The sequence below is a fragment of the Solanum tuberosum genome, unplaced genomic scaffold (assembly GCF_000226075.1).
Source record: "Solanum tuberosum cultivar DM 1-3 516 R44 unplaced genomic scaffold, SolTub_3.0 scf00071, whole genome shotgun sequence".
In the NCBI taxonomy this organism is placed as follows: domain Eukaryota; kingdom Viridiplantae; phylum Streptophyta; class Magnoliopsida; order Solanales; family Solanaceae; genus Solanum; species Solanum tuberosum.
The window spans coordinates 505,657-528,587 of NW_006238997.1; the positions used below are offsets into that span (position 1 = coordinate 505,657).

The 22,931-nt window shown below is 36.2% G+C and overlaps 4 protein-coding genes across 8 annotated transcripts in view; all 4 read left to right on the top strand.

The window, feature by feature from the left end:
- Positions 1-4,939, top strand: part of LOC102595979 (uncharacterized) — a 14,331-nt gene extending 9,392 nt beyond the window's left edge. The window contains exons 3-4 of the mRNA XM_006345621.2: positions 3,294-3,495; positions 4,486-4,939. Coding sequence (XP_006345683.1) covers positions 3,294-3,495; positions 4,486-4,718 — 435 coding nt within the window. The 3' untranslated portion in view covers positions 4,719-4,939. The remainder of the gene's footprint in view (positions 1-3,293; positions 3,496-4,485) is intronic.
- A 2,812-nt stretch (positions 4,940-7,751) lies between these two features.
- Positions 7,752-10,510, top strand: LOC102596308 (ABC transporter G family member 20-like). The gene has a single exon (XM_006345622.2). It carries the CDS (start codon positions 7,962-7,964, stop codon positions 10,185-10,187), a length of 2,226 nt encoding a protein of 741 aa, XP_006345684.1. The 5' UTR covers positions 7,752-7,961; the 3' UTR covers positions 10,188-10,510.
- Positions 10,511-11,771: 1,261 nt separating this feature from the next.
- LOC102596635 (serine/arginine-rich splicing factor RS2Z33-like) lies at positions 11,772-17,961 on the top strand. Of its 3 annotated transcripts, none has more exons than XM_006345623.2 (7): positions 11,772-11,869; positions 14,719-14,849; positions 15,993-16,032; positions 16,155-16,250; positions 16,607-16,803; positions 16,896-16,988; positions 17,309-17,961. In XM_006345623.2, exons 2-7 carry the CDS (start codon positions 14,740-14,742, stop codon positions 17,718-17,720), a joined length of 948 nt encoding a protein of 315 aa, XP_006345685.1. In that variant the 5' UTR covers positions 11,772-11,869; positions 14,719-14,739; the 3' UTR covers positions 17,721-17,961. The 3 variants fall into 3 exon arrangements, with proteins under 3 accessions (XP_006345685.1, XP_006345686.1, XP_006345687.1); XM_006345624.2 differs by having other exon boundaries at positions 16,899-16,988; XM_006345625.1 differs by lacking the exon at positions 11,772-11,869 and having other exon boundaries at positions 15,700-16,032.
- A 1,769-nt stretch (positions 17,962-19,730) lies between these two features.
- Positions 19,731-22,323, top strand: LOC102597398 (uncharacterized). 3 transcript variants are annotated; one of them, XM_006345627.2, is made up of 5 exons: positions 19,732-20,088; positions 20,973-21,051; positions 21,149-21,236; positions 21,362-21,470; positions 21,693-22,323. In XM_006345627.2, the coding sequence occupies exons 1-4, from the start codon at positions 19,792-19,794 to the stop codon at positions 21,447-21,449; spliced, it is 552 nt and encodes a 183-aa protein (XP_006345689.1). In that variant the 5' UTR covers positions 19,732-19,791; the 3' UTR covers positions 21,450-21,470; positions 21,693-22,323. The 3 variants fall into 3 exon arrangements, with proteins under 3 accessions (XP_006345690.1, XP_006345689.1, XP_006345688.1); XM_006345626.2 differs by having other exon boundaries at positions 21,898-22,323; XM_006345628.2 differs by lacking the exon at positions 21,693-22,323 and having other exon boundaries at positions 19,731-20,088; positions 21,373-21,458.
- The last annotated feature ends 608 nt before the right edge of the window (positions 22,324-22,931 follow it).

The window sequence follows — 22,931 nt, forward strand, 5'->3', positions numbered from 1 at the left end:
GAGTCTGTTATTTGAAGAAGTCCTTGTATGGCTTGAAACAGAGTCCCCGAGCTTGGTTTGGGAAGTTTAGTGAGGTAGTCCTGGAGTTTGGGATGAAAATGAGCAAATGTGATCACTCAGTCTTCTATCGACAATCAACAGTTGGCACTATCCTGCTGGTTGTGTATGTTGATGACATTGTCATCACAGGAAGTGATTATGCAGGGATCTCTTCCCTCAAATCCTTCCTGCATACTAGGTTTCATACGAAAGACTTGGGTCAGTTGAAGTACTTTTTGGGTATAGAGGTAAATAGAAACAAGAAGGGAATTCTTTTGTCTCAGAGAAAGTATATTCTTGATCTTCTTGCAGACACTGGAAAGTTGGCAGCTAAACCTTGCAGTACTCCAATGGTTCCCAATGTGCAGCTTATGAAAGATGACGGCGACCCCTTTGATGATCCTGAGAGATACAGGAGGTTAGTTGGAAAGTTAAACTACCTTGTTGTGACTCGTCCAGACATTGCTTTTGCAGTAAGTGTTGTTAGCCAGTTCATGTCCTCACCTACAGTCAAACACTGGGCAGCTTTGGAACAGATTTTATGTTACTTGAAAGGAGCCCCGGGTCTTGGGATATTATATAGCAATCACGGTCATACTCGTGTTGAGTGTTTTGCAGATGCTGACTATGCTGGATCCAAAATTGATAGGAGATCGACTACAGGCTATTGTGTCTTTGTTGGAGGAAACCTAGTGTCATGGAGGAGTAAGAAGCAAAGTGTTGTATCTCGATCCAGTGCAGAATCTGAGTATAGAGCTATGTCACAGTCTACATGTGAGATTATGTGGATATATCATCTTCTAACTGAAATTGGGTTGGAATATCATACACCAGCAAAACTTTGGTGTGATAATCAAGCTGCCTTGCATATTGCCTCAAATCCGGTGTATCATGAAAGAACTAAACACATTGAGGTTGACTGTCATTTTATTCGTGAGAAGATTCAGGAAAACTTGATTTCCACGGGCTACGTGAAGACAGGAGAGCAAGTAGCTGATTTGCTCACAAAGGCGTTGAATGGAACTCGAGTTGATTATCTTTGTAACAAGCTGGGCATGATCAACATATATGCTCCAGCTTGAGGGGGAGTGTTATAGAATGTATATAGACTTAATCTTAGTAATATACATAGCTATATATAGGCAGCAGATTTATAGGGATCACTGCAGATCTGTAGGAATCACTCTTTATTTCTTTCCTTAGTTAGCACCTTATGTATTGTATTTATTCACTGTTCACCTACTGGAATAAGATAAGATCTTCCATTCAATTACAATGTTCGAGCAAAAAAACATGCTCGTATACAAGAAGTATACCAAAAAGTAGAAAACCTACTGAAAACACACATCAGGAAATAGTCAAGTAAAATGAACATGGTAGTAAAGAGAGAAGGTGTACTTTCTTTTCCTGTTTTACATTTTTTAAAAATTCATAGCCAAGAAATCCACTGTTTCTGGCAACTAGATGCAGCTGCACCGATATCCATTGCATTAGCTCTTGGAAGATACATTCATGGCACTACCCACTTAGGAAGACGGTACTGATCCCAAAATCGAGGGAATACACACTTTCAATTTCTTACAGCTGCGTTCCAAGACGTTCCATTGCGCAAATTACCCTTAAAGTTAATGATTTCTTAACTACGACTGCAAATTTGTTGGTTCATCATATTTCCAACTATATCGTTCTCTTGAGTTTTTTCTATAATTTCAAAGAGTGGTGGAATATAACCAGATTCATCTTCTCAAGATTATGCCCTTTATTTGACATACCATTTGCCAATTAGTAAAGTCTGCTCATGCTTAAATTCGTGTTGAGAAAAGGAAAAGTTAAAAAAAGAAAATTTCCTAATGAAGTCAGTAGAATGTGCTCTAGAAAATCTTCATTTTCTTCATAAGGTCAACTCTGTCAATTGGGGAAGTGCGGAGCCAGGTTTTATTTAGATGTACAGTTTCAGAAGAAATAAAAAGTTCATCAATGTCTACCCTACAAGGTTTAGAAGTTATTTTAGTAGTAATGGCCCCTTTTAGTGGAGGTTACCTCCAGAGATATTTTCTTCAAGATTCTGTATTAGTTAATCTGGAAGGATGATGTGCAAGAAAGCAAGAGAGGTATACAGTCTCTTACACATTACCCCCTTATTGAGGATGAAAATGTCTGTTGTAGAAGCAGGTTCCAATGTAGTCCCTCTCTCTCCCTCGGAAGAAATCATCCTTCATTAGATAACTTAGTATCCCACCTTTCAGTGGATTGTAGTCATTTCTTCTTTCAAAATGCTTGATAACACTGATTTACATGGTCGGATGTAGTTGTGGGGAGCTCACTTTTTGTAAAATTCTATTTACCTTTGGTGTTTTCCTTCAAGCTGTAGATGTTGGGATTAGATTTAAAGGTTTTCATTCTTATGTGATGCCGTGATGGGAGGATTTCCAAGAAGCATAAGCTATAGTTACTGGTAGAAACGAAATAGGAGAGAGCAGGGGATGAAATATTGGTGTTGCATGATGTTAGGAAGCATATCAAAGGCATTTGCAGGCCTGAGAAGAGAAGTGCTAGTTGACTGCGGACAGTTGTTGGCACTTGGGAGATGAGTTGTCTGGGAGCTGACCTGTTGGAAATGGTATTGGTAGGTGATGTTGGGAGATGGAAGAGGGGTTTCTGGAGGTGGAGTTTTAAGGTTTCAACCTAGGAATAGCTGTGCGTGAAGGCAATAACCATTACCAAAGCATAAAGTTTCAATTTTGTGCGAAGGGAACCGTTTCCTCTCCCTCAACCTCAACCTCAACCACGTGCACCCAAAAAATTAGAAATAAAAAGAGAAAAGGTAATGGAACTAAACAGTTGATCATGTAAAGATTGAGAGGACTTGCAACAAGTACTCACAGCAATGTATAGGATCTTTCTTTTCATAATTTCCTTCCCAGTCTTTCTCCTTGATACATAGGAGTACTTAAAGTTTAGACAAGACAATCCTCAGTTAATTACAAGCCTACCTCATATATGTGGCTGTCTGGCAGAGGAGACTCCTATTCGTAATAAACTATGGTGTTTGTTTGCTTTATGCATCAAGGGAAGAATTTGAATTTGTATTCCAATTTTAGACTATTATTGTTGTTACTTGGAAAGTTTCTGATGCAGCTCGGAAGCTTGTCTATGTCTGTTCTTTTAGAAGTTCACAAGTTTGCTGATCTAATGTGCATGGCCTTGGCATCTTCTTTTGGAAGCTGATGATGTTGCATGTTTATTTTTTTTAGCCTCTGACAGAACTTGAAGAAAAGAAGTGCAAACGATGTGGGATTTATGAGAAGGACTCATTTATAAAGCCTGATGATATATTTGATGAATGGGAGTTCTGTGCATCTGATTTTACTAGTCCTGATGGGAAGTATATTCATTTCAAGGAGAAAGAGTTCAATGCCACATTTTTGTGTCCAGACTGTGTCCCTCTTGAAGGTGGTGAGTATTCTATCTTTTGCTGTCTCCTCTTCTTCTTGGTTAGTGCAGTGTATTCTCTGTAACAACAGTGAACTTGAGGCTATTTGGAATTATTTTACTGCACATAAACTCATAAATGCTCTGAAACCCCAACCCCCCTCCCCCTCATAAATGCTGTAACATACTTAAGGAAATTCATTTATGTTGTCTAAGATCTCTTGACGCTGATCAACACAAGCATCTAGCTAAATGTATCACCAATCTTTGCCCTGAGGTTTTGATTTAGTGGCAAGGATGCAACACAAAATGTGTGGAAAGATACATCTCTAGTTCAAACCCTGCCACTGACAAGAGGGCTGACATTCAAGTACCCCCTCCCCTCCCCGAGTTTTCGAACATGTGGATCAGTTGGAGTTGGGCCATAACTCATAGGGGAATTTTAATCATCAAAAAAGTAAATAAAATTTATGCCAATCGAATTGATCAAAAGAAAAAGGTTTTGGTGGGTAAATCTTTGAGTTTCATTTTGACGTAGGATTTGGGCTCCTTATTGGCATTTGGCCCTGCAATCAAAAAGACAATGGTGCCACGCTACCTTCACTTGGGGGTGTCGACACAGACGTAAATAAATTTTTTGCCTGGTTCTATAATTGAAGTATTAAATAGGCCTGCTTCTCAAAAGAAACTGGATAAACGGAAGGTTGCACTTCCCTTGCAAGCTATGTATGATGACGATTTGGATTTTCGGTCATCTTTGTTCTAAATGTTATTTCATTACGTCTCTTCTGACATCCTACTTCGGTGCTCAGGGAATCCATGATGGTTTTAGTTTGTCTAAATTAGGAACGATTCTACTGAGCTACAAAATTCACAAATTATTTAAACATCAACTTCTCTGTGCTACAAAATTTATGTATTGATAGCATCTAGACTATTCTTGGCATATGGATGCTTATCCATTTGTTCTGATTTTTGTAACTTATTGTCTGTGTTATTGCATGGTTTCTTTAGCTTCAAATCACACTGATGTCCCACGGAATAATGAAAAGGGAATGCACTGGGCTCTAGTGCTGCTCATCTGTGTGTTAGTGACGACTTTTATAGTTCTTGGAGCAGTGACTGCCTACAAATATTGGCAAAAGAGAAAGAAACAACAAGAGCAAGTTCGATTCTTGAAGCTGTTCGAAGAGAGCGATGACATAGAGGACGAATTGGGCATTGGACCACTTAGTCATGTCATTTAGGTAGAAAAGAAAAAAAAGACACCTCCTTCTCCTAGTATACCCTAAAACACTTGTACATTGCTTTTTGGTTTCAATCTTTTACTTGGAGGGAACTTTTGAGACAGTTGTATAGTGTTAACTTAACAGAGTGAAAATTTGTATAAATTCATTGTACTACAAGAGAAATGCTAAAACTCCAAACTGGTCCTTGCTCTTGTTAAAGAAAAGATATTTTGCTTCAAGTAGTTGAAAGGACAGGTAAAAAAGTACCTTTCGGGTAGCCCAAGTGGTTTGGACTTGGAACTTCCATGTTGGAGGTCTCAAGTTCAAAACCCCTTGCCAGTAAAACCAAGGGGTTTGCCTTCTAGGTTGAGCTCGTCGCATCGGGCTTGCCTAGTGCGGGTTATCTCTTAAAAAAAGTGAATCTACCTATGGGGGCTTTGGCTTGGTCTTTATTGACAGGTAAATTAATAAGTATACATGATTGTCAGTTAATCTTCACATTACTCAAGGGTATGTTTGGTATGAAAGGAAAATGTTTTCTCGGAAAATAAGTATTTTTTTTGCTTATTTTCTGGTCTTTGGTAAAGTAAACAGGAAGTATTGTTGCAAAAGTATTTATAATAATCTACATATAGTATTGAGGGTGGGGGTTGGTGGGGTGGGGGAGTTGTGGAGGGTGGGGAGGAGACGATCAGTGTAGATAAGTTACTATGAGCAAGTTACAAGTATATACATTGAATGAGTATTGGGAATTGGGATAATCACTATTCTAAACACTTCGATTAATTAGCTTACAAAATATGCACAAAATGTATAGGTCGTATATACTATTACTAACTATACATATACACAACATATGCATTGTTAGTGTATATTTCGGCCATGTTGGTAAACTAGCTAATCGAACTTTATATATCCATAACTTGCACATTTCTATATTCTATTTTTTTACTGAAGAGTTGTAGGAATTCTTAGGTCCAGAGTAGATGAACATCTACACCTAAAGTAAACAAAATTCAGATTAATAAGAAAGGGATTTAGGTATAGATTAAAAAAAATGATTCTTTTATAAAATAAAATTATTATAAGAACACATTCCTAAATAATAATAGGAAATAGACAAAATTGATTTCGTAAAGTAATGAAGGCGTGTGCAAAAGAGATTAGGAATATATTGGTCACCATATTATAAGCCACTTGGAAGTGACTAATAATTCAATAAAAATTAGATGAATTATAGTTATTTGCAACTAAATAAAACACACAAGAAAGTAGCAGTGGCTACTATATGAATATAACACGCAACAGGTTAGCAAAGTGTATTATATTGTTTCTTTACTTTGTACAAATAGTCACGTTTACCTTACGTATTCAAACTTCACGTCATTATTATGTATCTTTAAATTCGAAATTTACTGACTCAAATAATCAAGATTTCTATTGAGGTGATTTATTAAGGAGTTTAAACGCTTTCTACTAATATGTTAGTTTATTAAGGGGTAGAAAAACTCACTATCAACCGATTATCTTATGTAGATGGGGCCCAACCATATCTAGACATACCCTTTCATGATTAAGTAGAGATTTATTAAGGGGATGAAATGCTTCCTACTAAGATAATATTCATCTTTAGAGCTCGAACTTGATTACTAATTAAGATTGAATGAGGCTTAACCATCTCGCTATGCCTTTGGTAATTCAGGATTAATTTTTGCAGAGGAGATTTGTTAAGGGGGTCAAATGTTTTCTATCAAAATATTACTTATTTTTAAAGCTCAAAGCCGATCATTAAGGATGAACGAGTCCCAGACATGAACCTTTTGATATTTTAGTGATGTCCAATAAAGTTTTCCTTGTTGTAAATTACTTCTCAACAAACCAATTGATAGAAAAAACAAAGAGTTATGATATACTCTATCATTTGAAAGGAATTTATTAGGTTAGAAGAATAAGTAGTTGATATTTTTTTTCTAAAAGCACACAAGAAATGTTTCCCCATTAAATCTGGTTAGTTACAACTATGGCATCTGATGTTTTTTTTTTAAAAAAAATTCTTTATTATTTTTATAGAAAATCGATAAATAACCACTTTTCAGCCTCTAAAAAAAAGGTTACTACTATGAACCTTTTAAATTACACGAGTGATATTCTAGAACATCATTTCTGAATTTCATCCGTAAAAGTTGAAAGATATTGACTATTCTTTTTTATATATAAAGAAAGCCTAAAAAAGGTCAATAAACGTTATTTTTATATTGCTCAGATTCTTCAAAATTTTTGTCGCACCCAACATGATTTGGGTGTGGAAATATGGAAGTATGACCCATATTGTGATTTAAAACTCATAAACTCAAAATCTTAATTTCACCTATGACCAAAAAAATATACGTTCATATGGTATTTGGTTTGGTTGAGATTTCATGTGGTAATATATTAGGAACACTTCGCTATTATATGAGATAACTTATGAAGAAAGTATTATACATATAAATAGGAACACTTTATTAAATATTATATTTATATTTATATAGAAACACTTTATTATTATAAGAAATAGCTTATGAAAAAAATATATTCTTAGCTTATGAAAAAAATATTATATATATAGGAACACTTTGCTATAATTAGAGATTAGTTATGAACAAATATTAGGAACACTTACTATTATATGAGATAACTTATGAACAAAATATAACTAGCTTTGATTTAACAACTTCAATTAATCATCAAAATATATACTCATATACGTCGTAATATACATTTGCTGATTGTATCTTACCCCTATATATCCCCAAATCCAAATTTATGTAATAACAAATCCGACTTTTAGATCCGCACCCGTATCAGATGCCTAGTAACATAGACCTAGTAGTTGATGATGTAAATTACGTATACACTTGTATACTTATTCAATGGAAGGCATCCAACTCGCCACCTACTGAACTTACTTTAGTATAATTTTCAAACCTCAACATTACACGAAAACATTAAAATTTTAAACCTTATATTCTTGTACAAAGGCATCAAAAAATATATTTACTTAGCCAAAATTCATAAAGAAAGTGACTCAACATGAAGAAAAAATTGTTGAAGAACTTTTCATACATCTGTCTTTCTATTTAGTGTGTGTTTTTAGACAAAAACTAGTAAGAAATATACATCCATAAACACCAAACACCCTTCACTACCAAAAAAAACAACTACTGGATTTTGTTGTTTAGCTACAAAATTTGGTCGTTTGTAGTAGTGCTTTGATCAAACATGTCTAATCTTGGTGGAGGTGACGACATGTCTTCAGCTAGTGATCTTCCATTTTTAGGCCCAAGAAACAACATGGAACTTCAAGAATTTGGAAGAAAACCAAGGCACAATGTCTCTATCACACTAGGTGAGCTATTGAAACGCCTTGGCGACTCTGCTGAGGAAAAAAACCAAGTTCTTGAACTTGGGAATCACTCCAATTATACTACTACTACTCCTTCATCATTTCCCTTTGTTCTTTCCTTTCACAATCTAACCTATAGTGTTAAAGTCAAAAGTAAAATATCACTTCCTAGGTGGTTGAGGAGGGGCGATAAAGACGATGAGTTGTCATCTGATAATAACATGAAGGTGTTGTTGAATGACATATCAGGAGAAGCCAGAGAAGGTGAAATCATGGCTGTTCTTGGAGCTAGTGGATCGGGAAAATCAACGTTGATTGATGCCCTTGCTGATCGAATATCAAGGGAAAGTCTTAAAGGGAATGTTACTTTGAATGGTGAAGTTCTTGAATCAAAGCTTCTCAAGGTTATCTCAGCATATGTTATGCAAGATGATCTTTTGTTCCCAATGTTAACAGTTGAAGAAACACTCATGTTCTCAGCCGAGTTTCGTCTTCCAAGGACTTTATCTAAGTCCAAGAAGAATGCTAGAGTTCAAGCATTGATCGATCAACTAGGCCTTAGAAATGCTGCCAAGACAGTGATTGGTGATGAAGGCCATAGAGGAGTTTCTGGTGGCGAAAGAAGGCGTGTTTCTATTGGTATTGACATAATTCATGACCCTATTGTCCTGTTTCTTGATGAGCCAACTTCAGGACTTGATTCCACTAGTGCATATATGGTGGTAAAAGTCTTGCAAAGAATAGCACAAAGCGGAAGTATTGTGATCATGTCAATTCATCAGCCAAGTTATAGAATTTTGAGTCTTTTGGACCGTTTAATCATCCTTTCGCGTGGACACACGGTCTTGACTAGCCCTCCTTCAAGTCTACAACAATTTTTTGCTGATTTTGGGAATCCAATTCCTGAAAATGAAAACAGGATAGAGTTTGCTTTGGATTTCATCAGAGAACTCGAAGGAACTCCAAATGGAACCAAGACTTTGATGGAATTCAATAAAACATGGCAAAGGGAAAGAAACTCAACAACTAGCACCAGCAGCTTTTACAATGGACCAAAACCATCACTTAAAGATGCAATAAGTGCAAGTGTTTCAAGAGGGAAATTAGTCTCAGGAGCAACGAATATCGACCCAAATGTCTCTTCTTCAAACGTTCCAAAATTTGCTAATCCATTTTGGGTAGATATGGTTGTGATAGCCAAAAGATCAATGTTGAATTCCATGAGAATGCCTGAGCTATTTGGTATGCGTTTTGGCGCTGTCGTTGTCACTGGGATTATCCTAGCCACAATTTTTTGGAAATTAGACAATTCTCCAAAAGGGGTTCAAGAAAGGTTAGGCTTTTTTGCCTTTGCAATGTCCACAACTTTTTACACTTGTGCTGAAGCCATTCCTGTTTTTCTTCAAGAAAGGTATATTTTCATGAGAGAGACTGCTCATAACGCTTATCGTCGTTCCTCTTATGTTGTTTCACATGCCATTATCTCACTTCCTTCCATATTAGTCCTCTCCATTGCCTTTGCTGTCACAACATATTGGTCAGTTGGACTAGCCGGTGGCGTTTCAGGTTTCCTTTACTTCTTGCTCTTCTTACTTGCCTCATTTTGGGCAGGGAGTTCATTTGTCACATTCCTCTCTGGTGTCATCTACAACATCATGATGGCCTACACAGTCGTGGTCGCGGTCTTAGCTTACTTCTTTCTCTTCAGTGGCTTCTTCATTAGTCGCGATCGAATACCTCCTTATTGGATATGGTTTCACTATATGTCCTTAGTGAAATACCCTTACCAAGGGGTGTTACAAAATGAATTTTCTGATCCCAACAAGTGTTTTGTAAAGGGTGTCCAGCTTTTCGACACCTCGCCATTGAGGGCTGTCCCTGAGGCCTTAAAGATCAAGTTGTTGCAAAACATGAGCAAGACATTGGGAATGAACATAACAAACACAACATGTTTGACAACAGGATCAGATATATTGAAGCAAAGTGGTGGGACTGACTTGAACAAATGGACTTGTTTTTGGATCACAATTGGTTTGGGATTTTTCTTTAGGATTCTCTTCTATTTTGCTTTGTTGATTGGAAGCAAAAATAAGAGGAGGTGAAAACCTATGTTACTCAGACTCTTCAAAAAAGTCAACAGGTATTTTTGAAGAATTCGACATGGGTGCAATATCAAAAGTGAAGAGTCCGCGGGAAAACAAGATGAAGAAAAAAATTAATCTCACCATAAGTTTACTAAGTAGTTCTTTTTTTAATCTTAATTTTAATTGAGTAGCTCTTTTCTCCTATGTTTTCTTAGGCATTATTAATATGCTTATTTTCAAGTGTTCAATATGTTGTTAAATAATGTTCATCAAGTTGTATTCAGATTTTTAGCTTCTGATATTGTTAGTTCCACTATTTTATGGAGAATGTAATTTGCAGATATCCTTCTAACTTATGTTGTTTGATCTCTTCAAAAATGTCATTGGGTGTGCGTTGGATCCTTCAAAAGTAGTGCATTTTTTAAGGATCTGACACGAGCGCGATAACTTTTTTAGAGTGTCCGAGCAAGTTAGCTTCTAACCATTTGGTCTATATGTTTTATAATCATCTGGGATATAAATTCCTCGTTTCAATTTGTTTATCTTGTTTTGACTTAACAGGAAATTTAAGAAAGTGAAAATGACTTTTGAATTTTGTGAATTTAAATGTGTCATTGGAAAGTTGAAACTAAAAAGTTGTCAAAAACAAAAAAGAACATTCTTTTTGACAGACTAAACAAAAAAATAAGATCAACAAATTAAAACAGAAGGAGTATAAGAAATAAACAATACCTTGCTTGACATTGAAACTCAATTTCTCTTGAGCATGATTATATGTTACTTGTGGTAGAAAAAGGTCCTTTTCTTTTGTATAGATTGAAAAAAAGTAGGTGGTAATTTGATAGAATGTAGGATATAATATGGGGTGTCCTTGTCATATATTTGTAAATGGAAATAATTGCTCTTTCAATATAGTCGCATCTCTTTTTAAAAGATGTTTTAAGTAATCATAAATATAGCATGAAAACATTTTTTTTTTAAAAATCCACCTCAACTATTTGAATTCAGAGAGATAAACCTAAGCGCTCCAAGCCAAAACAGAAAAGAAAAAGAATGCAACTATGTAATACATTTTCGGATTTTCCTTTCTCTCCAAGCCAAGCGATCACCTTTTTAGTTAACAACGAACCTGCCCTTTACAACTTGTTACCAATTGTATTATATTGTTGGTTTAAATCAATGTTTGTTTTAATTATTATTTAAATTTTATTGTATCATATCATTATGTAATTATGAAAAGTCTTAATTATATACTGACCAAATTGATGTGATCAAGTTGTCACCTTATGTTTTTCCTTTTTATTTTATCTTTGCTTGTCAGCTAATAATCTATTTCTTGTAGGTTTTGCTTTCAAATTACTCATGTGATACGTTACGTAATGATGAAAAATGAGATAATCTATTCAAACAGTATATTCATCAAGACGATACAATACAATACGAAACCTATGAGGCTAACAACCATCCAAACAATTTTCACTTTGGGCTCAATAAAATGGGCCTATAAACCAAAAACTAATTTTGGGCCTCAATCAATCTTAACCGTCCGGTATACAATCACTGAAATCTGAGCCGTTCATTTTCTGTATGTCGGTTCAAGAAATAGATAACGTTCGATAATAAGAGTTTCTTCGTTTTTCTTTTTACAGGGTTTAGATAAGCAGCCAAAGAAAAGTTACAAAGGAATTTCGCTTATTTGGGTAATTTTATTTTTTACCTTGATTAGTTAATTTTAATTGTTCTTTAATTGCCTTAAAATTATTGATTTTTAGGGAATCTTGATTTGTATTGGTGAGAAATTGTGGTGGTTGTTTCTGAAATGTTGTGGGGTTTTTTAGATTCTTTTTATTTTTTTGGGTTTGTGAGTATTTGTGGAATTTTTGTTAGGATTTAGTATAAAGCTGAGATTTTTATCCAATTTTTTGATTTTTTTTGTTGTGAGGTTGGACTAGGTTAAAAGTGTTGTCATCCTATTATGTGATTTCTAATAGTGAGAAGTTGTGTAGGTTGTTTCCTGTCAACAATTATGAAAAAAGATTGAAGCTTTTGGTTTTGTGCTCTTGAAATTGTTGAATTTATTTGATTTGGGATTGGATTGAGTTGGGAGTTATGGTTTCTTGAAATGTGAATTTGTGGTGGTTATTCTGTCTATTTTCTTTTTGTGTGCGTGTTTTCTTGTTATGAAATTTGATTGTGAAGTAGCATGATTTCTAGAAATGTGAATTTGTGGTTGGTTCTGATTATGTTGTCTGTTTTCTTGTTAAAAATTTCGGGTAGAAAATTTACTGAGTTTCTATTGATGTGAGTTCTGCATGCTTTTCTTCATTCGTAGTGGTACACCAGTAACTATTTGGCGTTGTAGTACCTTTTGGAAGTTCAAGCTTTCTCAATTTCGAAAAGAAAGTTAAAGCTTAATCATTCTTTGTACATGAAGGAGAAATTTGCTACTAGGAATATGTTAGATTCTTATTATATGGAATGGTTATGGTTGTTTTTACTCGCTGAAAGCTTATGTAAAATTGGTTGTAAGAAGTATACTGTGAGTTGATCTTTTTGAGGTAGGAGGTGTCGCTTAGGTTCCATAATTGGTTGAGATATTTCAATACTGTAGCTAAAATCAAACTACTTTGGTTAGATTCTGCTTGAGTTGAATCTAGCTCAAGTGGCAAAAGGTGGAGGATTTGTGGCTTAGGTCACAGGTTCAAGCCCCACACCATGCAAAGCGAAGCCCGGTATTTAAGTGGAGAAGGGTAGAGGGGGCGGGGCCCATTATCCACCGAGTTTAGAAGGATGTGATTGGTCCAAAGGGCGGGTCACAGACGGATTTCGCGGTTATCAAAAAAAAAAAAAAGATTCTGCTTGAGTTGAATCTAGCTCAAAGTGGCAAAAAGGTGGAGGATTTGTGGCTTAGGTCACAGGTTTCAAGCCCCACACCATGCAAAGCGAAGCCGGTATTTAAGTGGAGAAGGGTTAGAGGGGCGGGCCCATTATCCACCGAGTTTAGAAGGATGTGATTGGTCCAAAGGGCGGGTCACAGACGGATTTCTCGGTTATCAAAAAAAAAAAAAAAAAGATTCTGCTTGAGTTGATGGGAAGTTATCTGAGTTGGATTGTGTAAATTGAATATGTCAGGTTGAATAGGCTTATTTTATTTTTTCTGTTTTGAAATTTTAAAGAGCTTAGACACATTCTTGTTTATGCTTGATTATCTTTTGAACTCTTATTTTTCTCTGTTGGATGGGATCTTTACGCTTCCAAAAGCCTTTCAGTGATTCAAGTCCTTTAACTAGCTCAAATAAGTTTGCGTTTTGGCTCATATTAATTTTGTGCTTAGATAAGTTTTTAACATGTAATTTTGTTATAGAATAGCTTAGGCTTAATCCATCGGTAGCCCCCTAAAGTTGGCACAATGTTTCACTTAGACACCTCATGTAGGATTCAGTTGTGTCATTTTGACACCTTTTTTAGTATCAGCAAAAATCAGCAAAAACATATAATTGTGTGAATTACACTCGCCCATGACATGTAAAGTGTCAAATTAAACGACGACATTTGTCATTTGTGTCAAAAATAATTTTTAAATAATTAATGTTGAGTAAAAATAAAAACTGACCCAATGAAACATGATATTTTCCCAAATAAAAGTAAAATAAAATTTAAGCCAAGAACCCACCCCCCAACAAAACACCCCACCCCTGATCGTCTTCTCCAAACCATCCCCCCCCCTTCCGATAGTCTTCTCCAAACCACCCCCGATCACCTTCTCCAAATACACTTCCTCCCAACCCCCTATCGCCTTCTCCAAAACCCCCAAACAAACAAATCCCCTTTCTGATTTGAATTTCTGTTTTGGGGTTTGCAAAATAACCCCTGGCTCCCCCTCTTTGCTTTCTCCAAATTCCTATCCCTTTTTGTAGAAATTACCCACACTTGCATGCTGCGCTTCGTTGAATTCACTCCCCGCAAATTATTGAAATAAGCTTTTATTAATCTTTCTTAAATTCACTTTGTCGTAAATATTAAATTTTCCATGAAAGAATTTTATCAATGAGTTTATTCTTGAATTTTAAAAAAAAATTCCGTCATTTTTGTTGAAAAACCTTATTTAACAATGGATGAAATTTAATTTGGTCATTAAATTTGGTCAAAATGGTGGCTGAAAATGGGGAAGAAGATGAAAAAAAATAATTAAAATTAACTAAATAACTCTTTCACGCGCCTATCAATGAGTGGACACACTCATGGGCAAAAAGAGTTAAAATGACTCAGCGAGTTTCTATATTAGGTGTCTATAATGAACATCTCTCAGTTAAGGTGTCTAAAGGAAACATCGTGCCAACTTTAGTGGGCCGCCGATGGGTTATGCCAATAGCTTAATGTGCTAGTTTTCATTTCTTGTTTGTTGTATTACCCCAGGATTAGTTCTGCTCTAAATTACTTTTTGGCATGTTTGAATGGGTCTGACACATCTTGTGCTGGGTGATTTATAATGTTTGTGAACGGATGAAGTTATAATATTATATCATCTTCGTTCTGTGCATATTTTCAGTTTGAGAATTGTGCTGTAAAGATGCCTCGTTATGATGATCGGATGGGAAATAGCACTCGTCTCTATGTGGGACACTTGTCTTCACGGACCCGTTCACGTGATCTGGAGCGTGCGTTCAGTAAATATGGGAGGTAATTTTTTTTCTAGATTCTTGGCACATCATGCATTTCGTTGTATAGGCCTAAGGCCATCACCGTGTCATTTGCTTTCTTATTGCTTTTGATACTGCCAGTTGCCATTGAGCAACAGAAATTGCGAAAATTCTGTGGGAAAATTATTATTGTTATAACCATTTAATGTTGTTTGTTGATGTCCTAGAAAACGTTGGGTGATGTTTTCCTTTTATATGTTGGTCTTATGGGACTATGTTCCATCTACCTTACAGTTCAATGCAATCCTAATTCCTACCCAAGTTGCTTCTTCCGTGAAGGTGCTTCATTTAACAATAATGGAGGGATATTTCTATTTGTCAATGAGATACTTGGCTCCTTAGGGTTGTAGCATTAGATCTCAAATCGATGGTTCACCTAGGCTTGTAAAATTGGACGGGGGTACTGGCGAAATATTTCTGTGCTACTCTTTTTGTCCAATTTCTCATATATTTCTTTTCCTTCATCTGGAAGGGAGTTTTATGCCCCACTGTTCTGTTCAACCAATTTATATGACATACTAAGATCATAGTCGCCTGCTCTGTGTGCCCTTATAATTGTTTGTCATAAAGCTCAAGTTCTTATTTGTGTTCTGATATTGTACAATAACTCGATGGTTTCCTGTGGGGAACACCTTAGAAATGCACAGTTGGTTTAGCACACCAGCAGAAAGTCAGTGGAGGTTTACATTTTTAAGTCTCCCATCTGTGTGTTGGAATTTCCTTCCAAGCCTATGTATTGCTCGGGTATATTATCAATTATTATATATAAAGGAAAATGTGTTCCAGATGCTTGTGAGTTTAACTTGAATGATCTTGTTGACGGTTTATAGGCATTTGCCTGGCCTGAAGGTCAATCTTGAGAGGGTGGCCTTGGTGGAATTGATGGGAAGTCTTGCCGGGTTTTAGGGGACTTCGGTGATTCTTTCTATAATGGCCTTGGTGGAGTCTTGCCCGGTTTTAGGAGACTTTGGTGGTCCTTTCTATAATGTCTTTGCGTATTTTTATGGAATTCCCAACAATCTCAAACTGGTGTATAGTTCGTCTTGAGGGGCAAGTGTTCATGAACTTCCTGTGCTTAAGTAAGTAATGATGGCCTTACTGTTTCTGGCAACCATTTCCGCAGAGTACGGGATGTGGACATGAAGCACGACTATGCCTTCGTAGTATGTATCATCTCTCTGTTTTCCCTTTATTATGGTGTTAATATTTTCATTAGTTCCCATTTTGATCCCCCAACCATCCCCGCCAAAAAAACTTTTGTTTGCTACACAATGTGTTTAAACAGGAATTTAGTGATCCTCGAGATGCTGATGATGCAAGATACTATTTAGACGGCCGTGACATTGATGGACGCCGCATAATTGTTGAATTTGCCAAGGGAGTAAGTATTCTATACATGTATTTCCTTGAATTTTCCACTCGTCAATTTGCTGTCCTGACTAGTGAATAGGGCTCCAGTAAAGCTGCTAGATAACCTCATTTCTTTCTTTCTCTTTTAACTGCACTTTATTTTCTCCGCCTTTTAAGTTGAATTATTTATATATAGATGCTGAATAAAAAGAGGAAGGCATTTCTTGTTTGAACACATCATCAAATTGCACTGTCCCGGTTTAACGGAAGTGGGCCAATTGTACTTGCATGATCCTATTCACAAAATAATTATGTAAATGAATTAATTGTTGAACTTGGTTTCCTATGATGCATCTCGGCTGATTCTGATATTGGTTGTTTCTCTAGGTGCCACGTGGACCAGGTGGTTCGCGCGAGTATCTTGGCAAAGGACCCGCTCCTGGGTCAGGCCGCTGCTTCAACTGTGGGCTTGAAGGTCACTGGGCTCGAGATTGCAAAGCTGGGGATTGGAAGAACAAGTGTTATCGATGTGGAGAAAGAGGTCACATAGAAAGGAAATGCCCAAATAGTCCTAAAAAAGTCAGGTACTTTAACCTCTGTGAAGCAAATGCCTTCTTTATTTTATGCCCCAAATCTTTTCCTTCTGAGTTTCTTGACTTTGTGGTGTTCATTGCAGTAGACGCAGCTACTCACGGTCGCCTGTTAGGTCAAAGTCACGCTCACGTTCACGTTCTCCTCGTCGAAGTTATAGCAGAAGTCGCAGCTATAGGTGAGTTTTGACACATGTTTAGATGGTATTCATTTTGCTGTGCTATTTGCTCGGGTTGTCCCCATGAATTCACTTGCAGATACTGAAGTCATTATTTGTAAGTTAGAATGTGGCTATCAATATTTGCAAATACTCATCATCAGTAGATGAAAATATTGAAAAATTAGTTTGGGAGTATATCAGGTGAAATTTGTAAAGCTTCTATCCAAGACACAGCTTCAACTTCCAAATATTTTTTCGGGCTTCAACTTTAGTCACTAAATATGGTGTTCAAACGCTTGAGTAGATATATTTCTGAGCTCTCTCCTTCGTTCTTTCAGTCAATCAAGATCCCCGCCACCAAAGAGAGAACAAGTGGACCAGGTCAAGCGATCAAGAAGCTACAGTAGGAGCCCGGAGCCAAGGAAGGCTAGTCCAAGCCCTCCACCCAAGACTAGGAAGCGCAGCCCAACACCTGAAGAGGGAAGCCCGATGGAAGCAAAGAGCCCTCCTTCACCAGTGAGAGAAGAAGGTGCCTATAGCCAAAGCCCCAGAGAGAGAAGCGTGAGTCCTTCAAGTCCTAGAAGGGATAGCCCAACTCCTCGAAAGTATGATGATGACAGCCCTGCTGAAGCTAATGGTGGAAGTCGAAGCCCGAGCCCCAAGTACCGGAGGAACCATGCAGATGAAGATGATGAGGATGAAGGTGAGTTTTGTAATCAACGCTCCGGTAGAGAGAGCCAATCACCTTGAAACTTTTGGTGGTATCTTTCTGAATGCATTTTGTGAAGGCTGGACCTTGTGAGGACTAATGAGATGTTACTTGAAAGAATCAGACTTGCATCTATATTTGGGATTATTATATGTTAGTACAATACTTGGTATTTGATGAATACTAGACTAGCCATTGAACAATATAAAACCTGTTCAAACAATGAAATTACAAAGTCTGGTGAAATTCTCAATGACAAGTTTGCTGGCGTCTTGATGCATATATACATTCTTCATATTTGAGAACCAACGATATATTTCACTTATTTTGGGTCTTCAAAGTTGAGTAAAGTAATAGAAGGTTGTCTATCCCATCAACTACGTAAGTTTTAATGCTAGTACTCTTCCTCTATGAGCGAGACTTCGTGACACCTTTTGTTCTGTGAACACTCTGCCGCTGAATGATTCACATATTTGATCAATTGAGTGTCTTTTTATGCCTTAATTTGAAATACATTATCCACTTAGATTGTACGAGAAACTTTCGAGCATTTGGCGATTTTAGATGTATTAATATGATCGTGACTCCTTATATTGATGAATCACTTTTTTAATAAAAGAAGATTATATAAACACTTATGTAAGATCTCATTAAGAATTTGTCATGATATATTAAGACCCCGTTTGGATTGGCTTAAAAGTCGGTCAAACTTACTTTTAAGTCAGTTTTTGACTTCTGAAAGTGTATGACAAATATAAAAAATGACTTAAAATAAGTCAGAAACCAAAAGTAGGTATCCCCTACTTTTTATTTTTTGACTTAAAAGTCATTTCAGTTTGACTTTTTATTTTTGATCTAAAAGCTACTTTTTTTAAACCAATCCAAACATGCTCTTAATCGATGCATATTACCATCAAATGAGGCATAAATTCACCCTTGAACTTGTCTCGAAAAGTCAGTTACACGCTTAAACTATCATGTCGATCTATTACACACCTTTACTATTTAAAAATGATTTTTTACCCCTAAAACTGACGTGGCAAAAAATAAAAAAAAATAAAAAAGAAAAGCGCGTTTGACATTAAATAAAGTAAACTTTTTACTATCACCCTACCCCCACCCTCCATCCCCCACCCAACGCCTCTTCTTCTTCTTCACAAGCAACCATCTTCTTCTTCTTCTTTATTTGTTTTCATCATTTTTTCATACCCAATTTCCATCCACCCCACTATACCTCCACCAAAATCCTCTCCCCCACCCTTCCATCATATCCTATTTTAATGCTTATTCGATTTCACCATTTTCATTATTATTTGATTTTTCTCTTCGGCTTTGTTGGTGATTGATAAAATTGATGATTAAGTTTAAAAAATAAAATATAATGATGGATTTGTTGGCGTGGGGTGACAAAGAAACAGGAATTGAAAGTGGTGGAGAAGAAAAAATCGATATTGACAATGGTGGTAGTGATATTTGGTGGTGGGTTTGTACCTTTTGATGGTGATGATGTAATTTTGGTGATGAGTTTGTTTATGGATGTCAAATTTTGTTGTGGATTTTTCTAATTTTTGTGGGGATAATGGTGATAGTATGATTTCGATGGTAGATTTGATTGTAGGTGGTGAAATTTATGGGGACTATTTTGATTTTCATGGTGAAATATATAGATTTGGTAGTAATATAGCGGCAATGATAGTGGTTTCATTGTGGTGTTCATAAGAAATAATTGAATGATATGGAGAATTTTAGTTAAAATTTGACATGACATCTGATGTGGCAGTGACATGGCATTGATGTGGCATAAATGTGATACACCTCTCATTATGAGAGTGGTGCTACTAGTCTTAGGGGTAATAGGTCACTATATTAGTTTAAACGTGTAACTGACTTTTCGAAACAAATTCGAGGGTGCATTTTCCCTATTGGCAATAGGACTAAACAATAATTAATTATTTTTTTAAAATCAAATTTACACAAAATAAAGTAATTCCTTTTGACTATATATGCAAAAAAATAATTAAAATAAGGACAAAATATAAACGTCTGAAAAGGGCTATTTCTGCAAAGAATATATATGGCGCCAATGACCCAATCAATCCATAAGAAATCCAAATGTCTCATTCGCTGTCTACGGTGGCTCTGCCGCGTTTCGCCACCGTCATCACGGCGGCGAAGCAGCCACGTCAGAGACCAAGCGCGAAAACCCAAAGCGGCAAGCAAAAGACAACAACCACCATCACTCCAGGTGTACCGGCGGCCACCGCCATGAAAACAACGTCAGGATTTAACAGCAGAAACAAAGAACCGACGTGGCAATGTGTCCAGAACTGTGGTGCCTGCTGCAAACTTGATAAAGGGCCAAATTTTCCTTCCGCTGAAGAAATTTTCGATGACCCTTCTGATATTGAGGTTTTTTGTTTTCATAATTTTGAGTTTAAATTATGTGGGTGTTATGAATATGATGGTTTTATACTACATTTATCATATTTTATAAGCTATTTGAATGGAGTTTGATCCTTTATTATGTTGGTTTTGAACTCGGATAAAGGAGGAGGGTTGTTATAGAAGCTGGAAGCTAATGTAAAACTTGTCAATTCATTATGAATCGTCATAAGTATGACATGAGCTTAGTTAAAAGAAGTGGGCATTTGTATAGACGACCCTAACTTGTTTGGGACTGAGACCTAGTTGTTGTCGAGCTAGCTTTTCACCGTCAAATTCAAAAATGTGGATGCAAAATGCTATCCTACTTTGTTGTTACGTAGCAGTAGAAGCTTGCTTATGCTGCCTGCTTTGGTGGCACTTTTTCGCCCTCTCTTTACTCTAGATAGGAGCGCTAGTGGACACGGGGGCAAAGTGTGTCGGTTTGTAATGGACAAAAAGATACCACTACTTCACCTCTTTGTTGGACTGCTGGTGCGAACATAGTGGTCTCTCACCAGGACCAGGAACGTATTCGAATTTGGATCTTAACATGTCGGTGGTTTTTAACCGTAGGCATTTTGTCGGGACGTTGATGGGCTTATCATGAATTAGGTTGGATGGCTTGTGGTTTCGGGATCCCGTAGAAAATGCTTCTTTTATGCCGTAGTAAAGTATCAAGATATGATTGAATTTAGTAAGATTAGATAAGTTAGAGTATTTGATTTTCAGAGATAAGTGGTTAAACTGAATTTGAGTTCTTAAAAGTTGTCATTTAAGTAATAGATTTTGTGCAACATATTTTCGGATTCCGAAATGAAAAGACAATTATATGAAGTTTGAAGCTTTTATATGTGGATTTTCCTTCTCAGTTATTCAACAGCTTGGTGGGTTCTGATGGATGGTGCATACATTTCGATAAGAGCACAAGAAAATGCTCCATTTATGCTGGTGAAACTTGCTTTTTTTCCTGTTGGAGTTTGGAGATATCATTATTTATCTTCTTTTTGCTTTTGTTATGTTGGTAAATTTCTTCTCTTTGCTTTAGATCGTCCCTACTTTTGTCGGGTTGAACCGGACATCTTTGAGACATTGTATGGGATTGAAACGAAAAAGTTCAACAAGGAAGCTTGCAGGTAATTCATTGATATTTTCTCATATACTCCTTGCCTGCCTTTCGACTTTGTGAAAGTCTGAAGTCTTCTCCAGTGAAATTCTATTCGATACTGATGTTTTGATTAAAGAAATGATTCGATTGTAGTTGTTGCATAGACACAATTAAAGCGGTGTATGGATCAACCTCAAAGGAGTTGGAGAATTTCAATGCTGCAATATGGAGTTCAACTTAGTTCTGCATTCTATTTCATGAGGTAACTTCTCTTTTCCTTTGGTGCACTAGATTTTAGTTCAAGGTGCTTAAGTCGTCAGGATGCTTTTACTGTCTTGACAGATCCCGAATTTCGGGGTATAATTAGTGAATTTCTTAATATATGGGTTCCTACAACAATATCAAGTTAATATATATATAAATAACTTGGTTCACAATCAAATATTTATAGATTTCTAGTGATTTTCTTACTATATGTATACAGGGTATACACAAAAGCTACTGAGTTCCTGTGAACCCATATATTGTATGCTGTCTCCGCCTCTGATAACAGATGTCGACTTTTGCACCCAAATTGATAAATTGCTAAGTCTCTTTTGTGAGCTTGTATAATTTTCTTCTCTCAAGATGTTGGAGTTTACATGAGAAGTTATAGGCTTTTTTAATCATCTTCATATTCTGAGTTTCAGGTGAATCATTTTGGTGGTTTTCTCTGTCGATCAGCATTTGCAGCCTGTTGCAGTTGCTAGGCAGATCGATGAACCATCATAGTTGTCATTTTTATATAATTTTCTATCGCAATCAGTTCTATGCGTGCATAATGAACTGGTGCGCTGCACTTGGATCTGGAATACTCAAAAGTTGATGGGAAATCGCAAATTTAAAGAGTATGGAGATCTTTTTTGCTAGGCAGATCGATGAATCATCATAGTCGATGGAAGATGTTGGTGATTTAGCCCGGGATCGTCTTCTCTAAAGGACTAGAATACAGTGAGACAGTAGCTTCCATGAGTAGACCTATGTTTTCTAATGTCAGATTTCATTGTATGGCCAATCTTTTACCAGAATTTGTGGGAGAAGACTTTGCTTTATATAAAAAAAATTCAGTTTATTCATCTTTTTGTATCCTTTATACAACTATGGCCTATACTTTGCTGTTTTCTTAAGTTCCTTGGATGTAAAAATCACTACTATAGGTCTTTGATGAAAAGAGTTTTTTTAGGAACATCCGTAATGAATTACTGAGTGATATCCATGGCATCTATAGGATCCACGCCACTCCTTACATGGTTTAGGGGTTACAAAATAAGAATTAGAATTTTCTCATTTTTTTCTATGTTATAGTCCATGAATTTTCAAAATATGACCAACATGATTTTTTTATCCAAAATTTTAAGGGACCATCTGCAATGACTTAGTGAACGATCCACTCGTAAGAATATAATTCTTTTTGCAATTTTTTGTATGTATTCCATTAATTTTTGGGAATATAACTGACAAGAATTTTTTGACCCATTTTTTTTTAGAATCATCTGTAATGACCTAGTGAACAATATCTATAAAATCTATAAGATCCACCCACTTCATTTAGTGTTTAGATGTCACAAAACATGAATTAAGGAATTTCTCAATTTCCATGTGTATTAGTCCATGAATTTCTAGAAATTGGACTGGTCAAGTTTTCAAAATTTAAAGAACCATCCATAATAACCTAGTGAATGAT

Bases quoted from the DNA above. Each gene is read 5' to 3' on its own strand.
- LOC102596308 (XM_006345622.2), top strand. From the start codon at position 7,962: ATGTCTAATCTTGGTGGAGGTGACGACATGTCTTCAGCTAGTGATCTT.
- LOC102596635 (XM_006345623.2), top strand. From the start codon at position 14,740: ATGCCTCGTTATGATGATCGGATGGGAAATAGCACTCGTCTCTATGTG. The intron at 16,033-16,154 runs GTATGTATCATC...GTGTTTAAACAG, and splicing joins AGCACGACTATGCCTTCGTA to GAATTTAGTGATCCTCGAGA. The intron at 16,804-16,895 runs GTACTTTAACCT...TGTTCATTGCAG, and splicing joins AATAGTCCTAAAAAAGTCAG to TAGACGCAGCTACTCACGGT.
- LOC102597398 (XM_006345627.2), top strand. From the start codon at position 19,792: ATGTCTCATTCGCTGTCTACGGTGGCTCTGCCGCGTTTCGCCACCGTC. The intron at 21,052-21,148 runs GTGAAACTTGCT...TCTTTGCTTTAG, and splicing joins AAAATGCTCCATTTATGCTG to ATCGTCCCTACTTTTGTCGG. The intron at 21,237-21,361 runs GTAATTCATTGA...ATTCGATTGTAG, and splicing joins TTCAACAAGGAAGCTTGCAG to TTGTTGCATAGACACAATTA.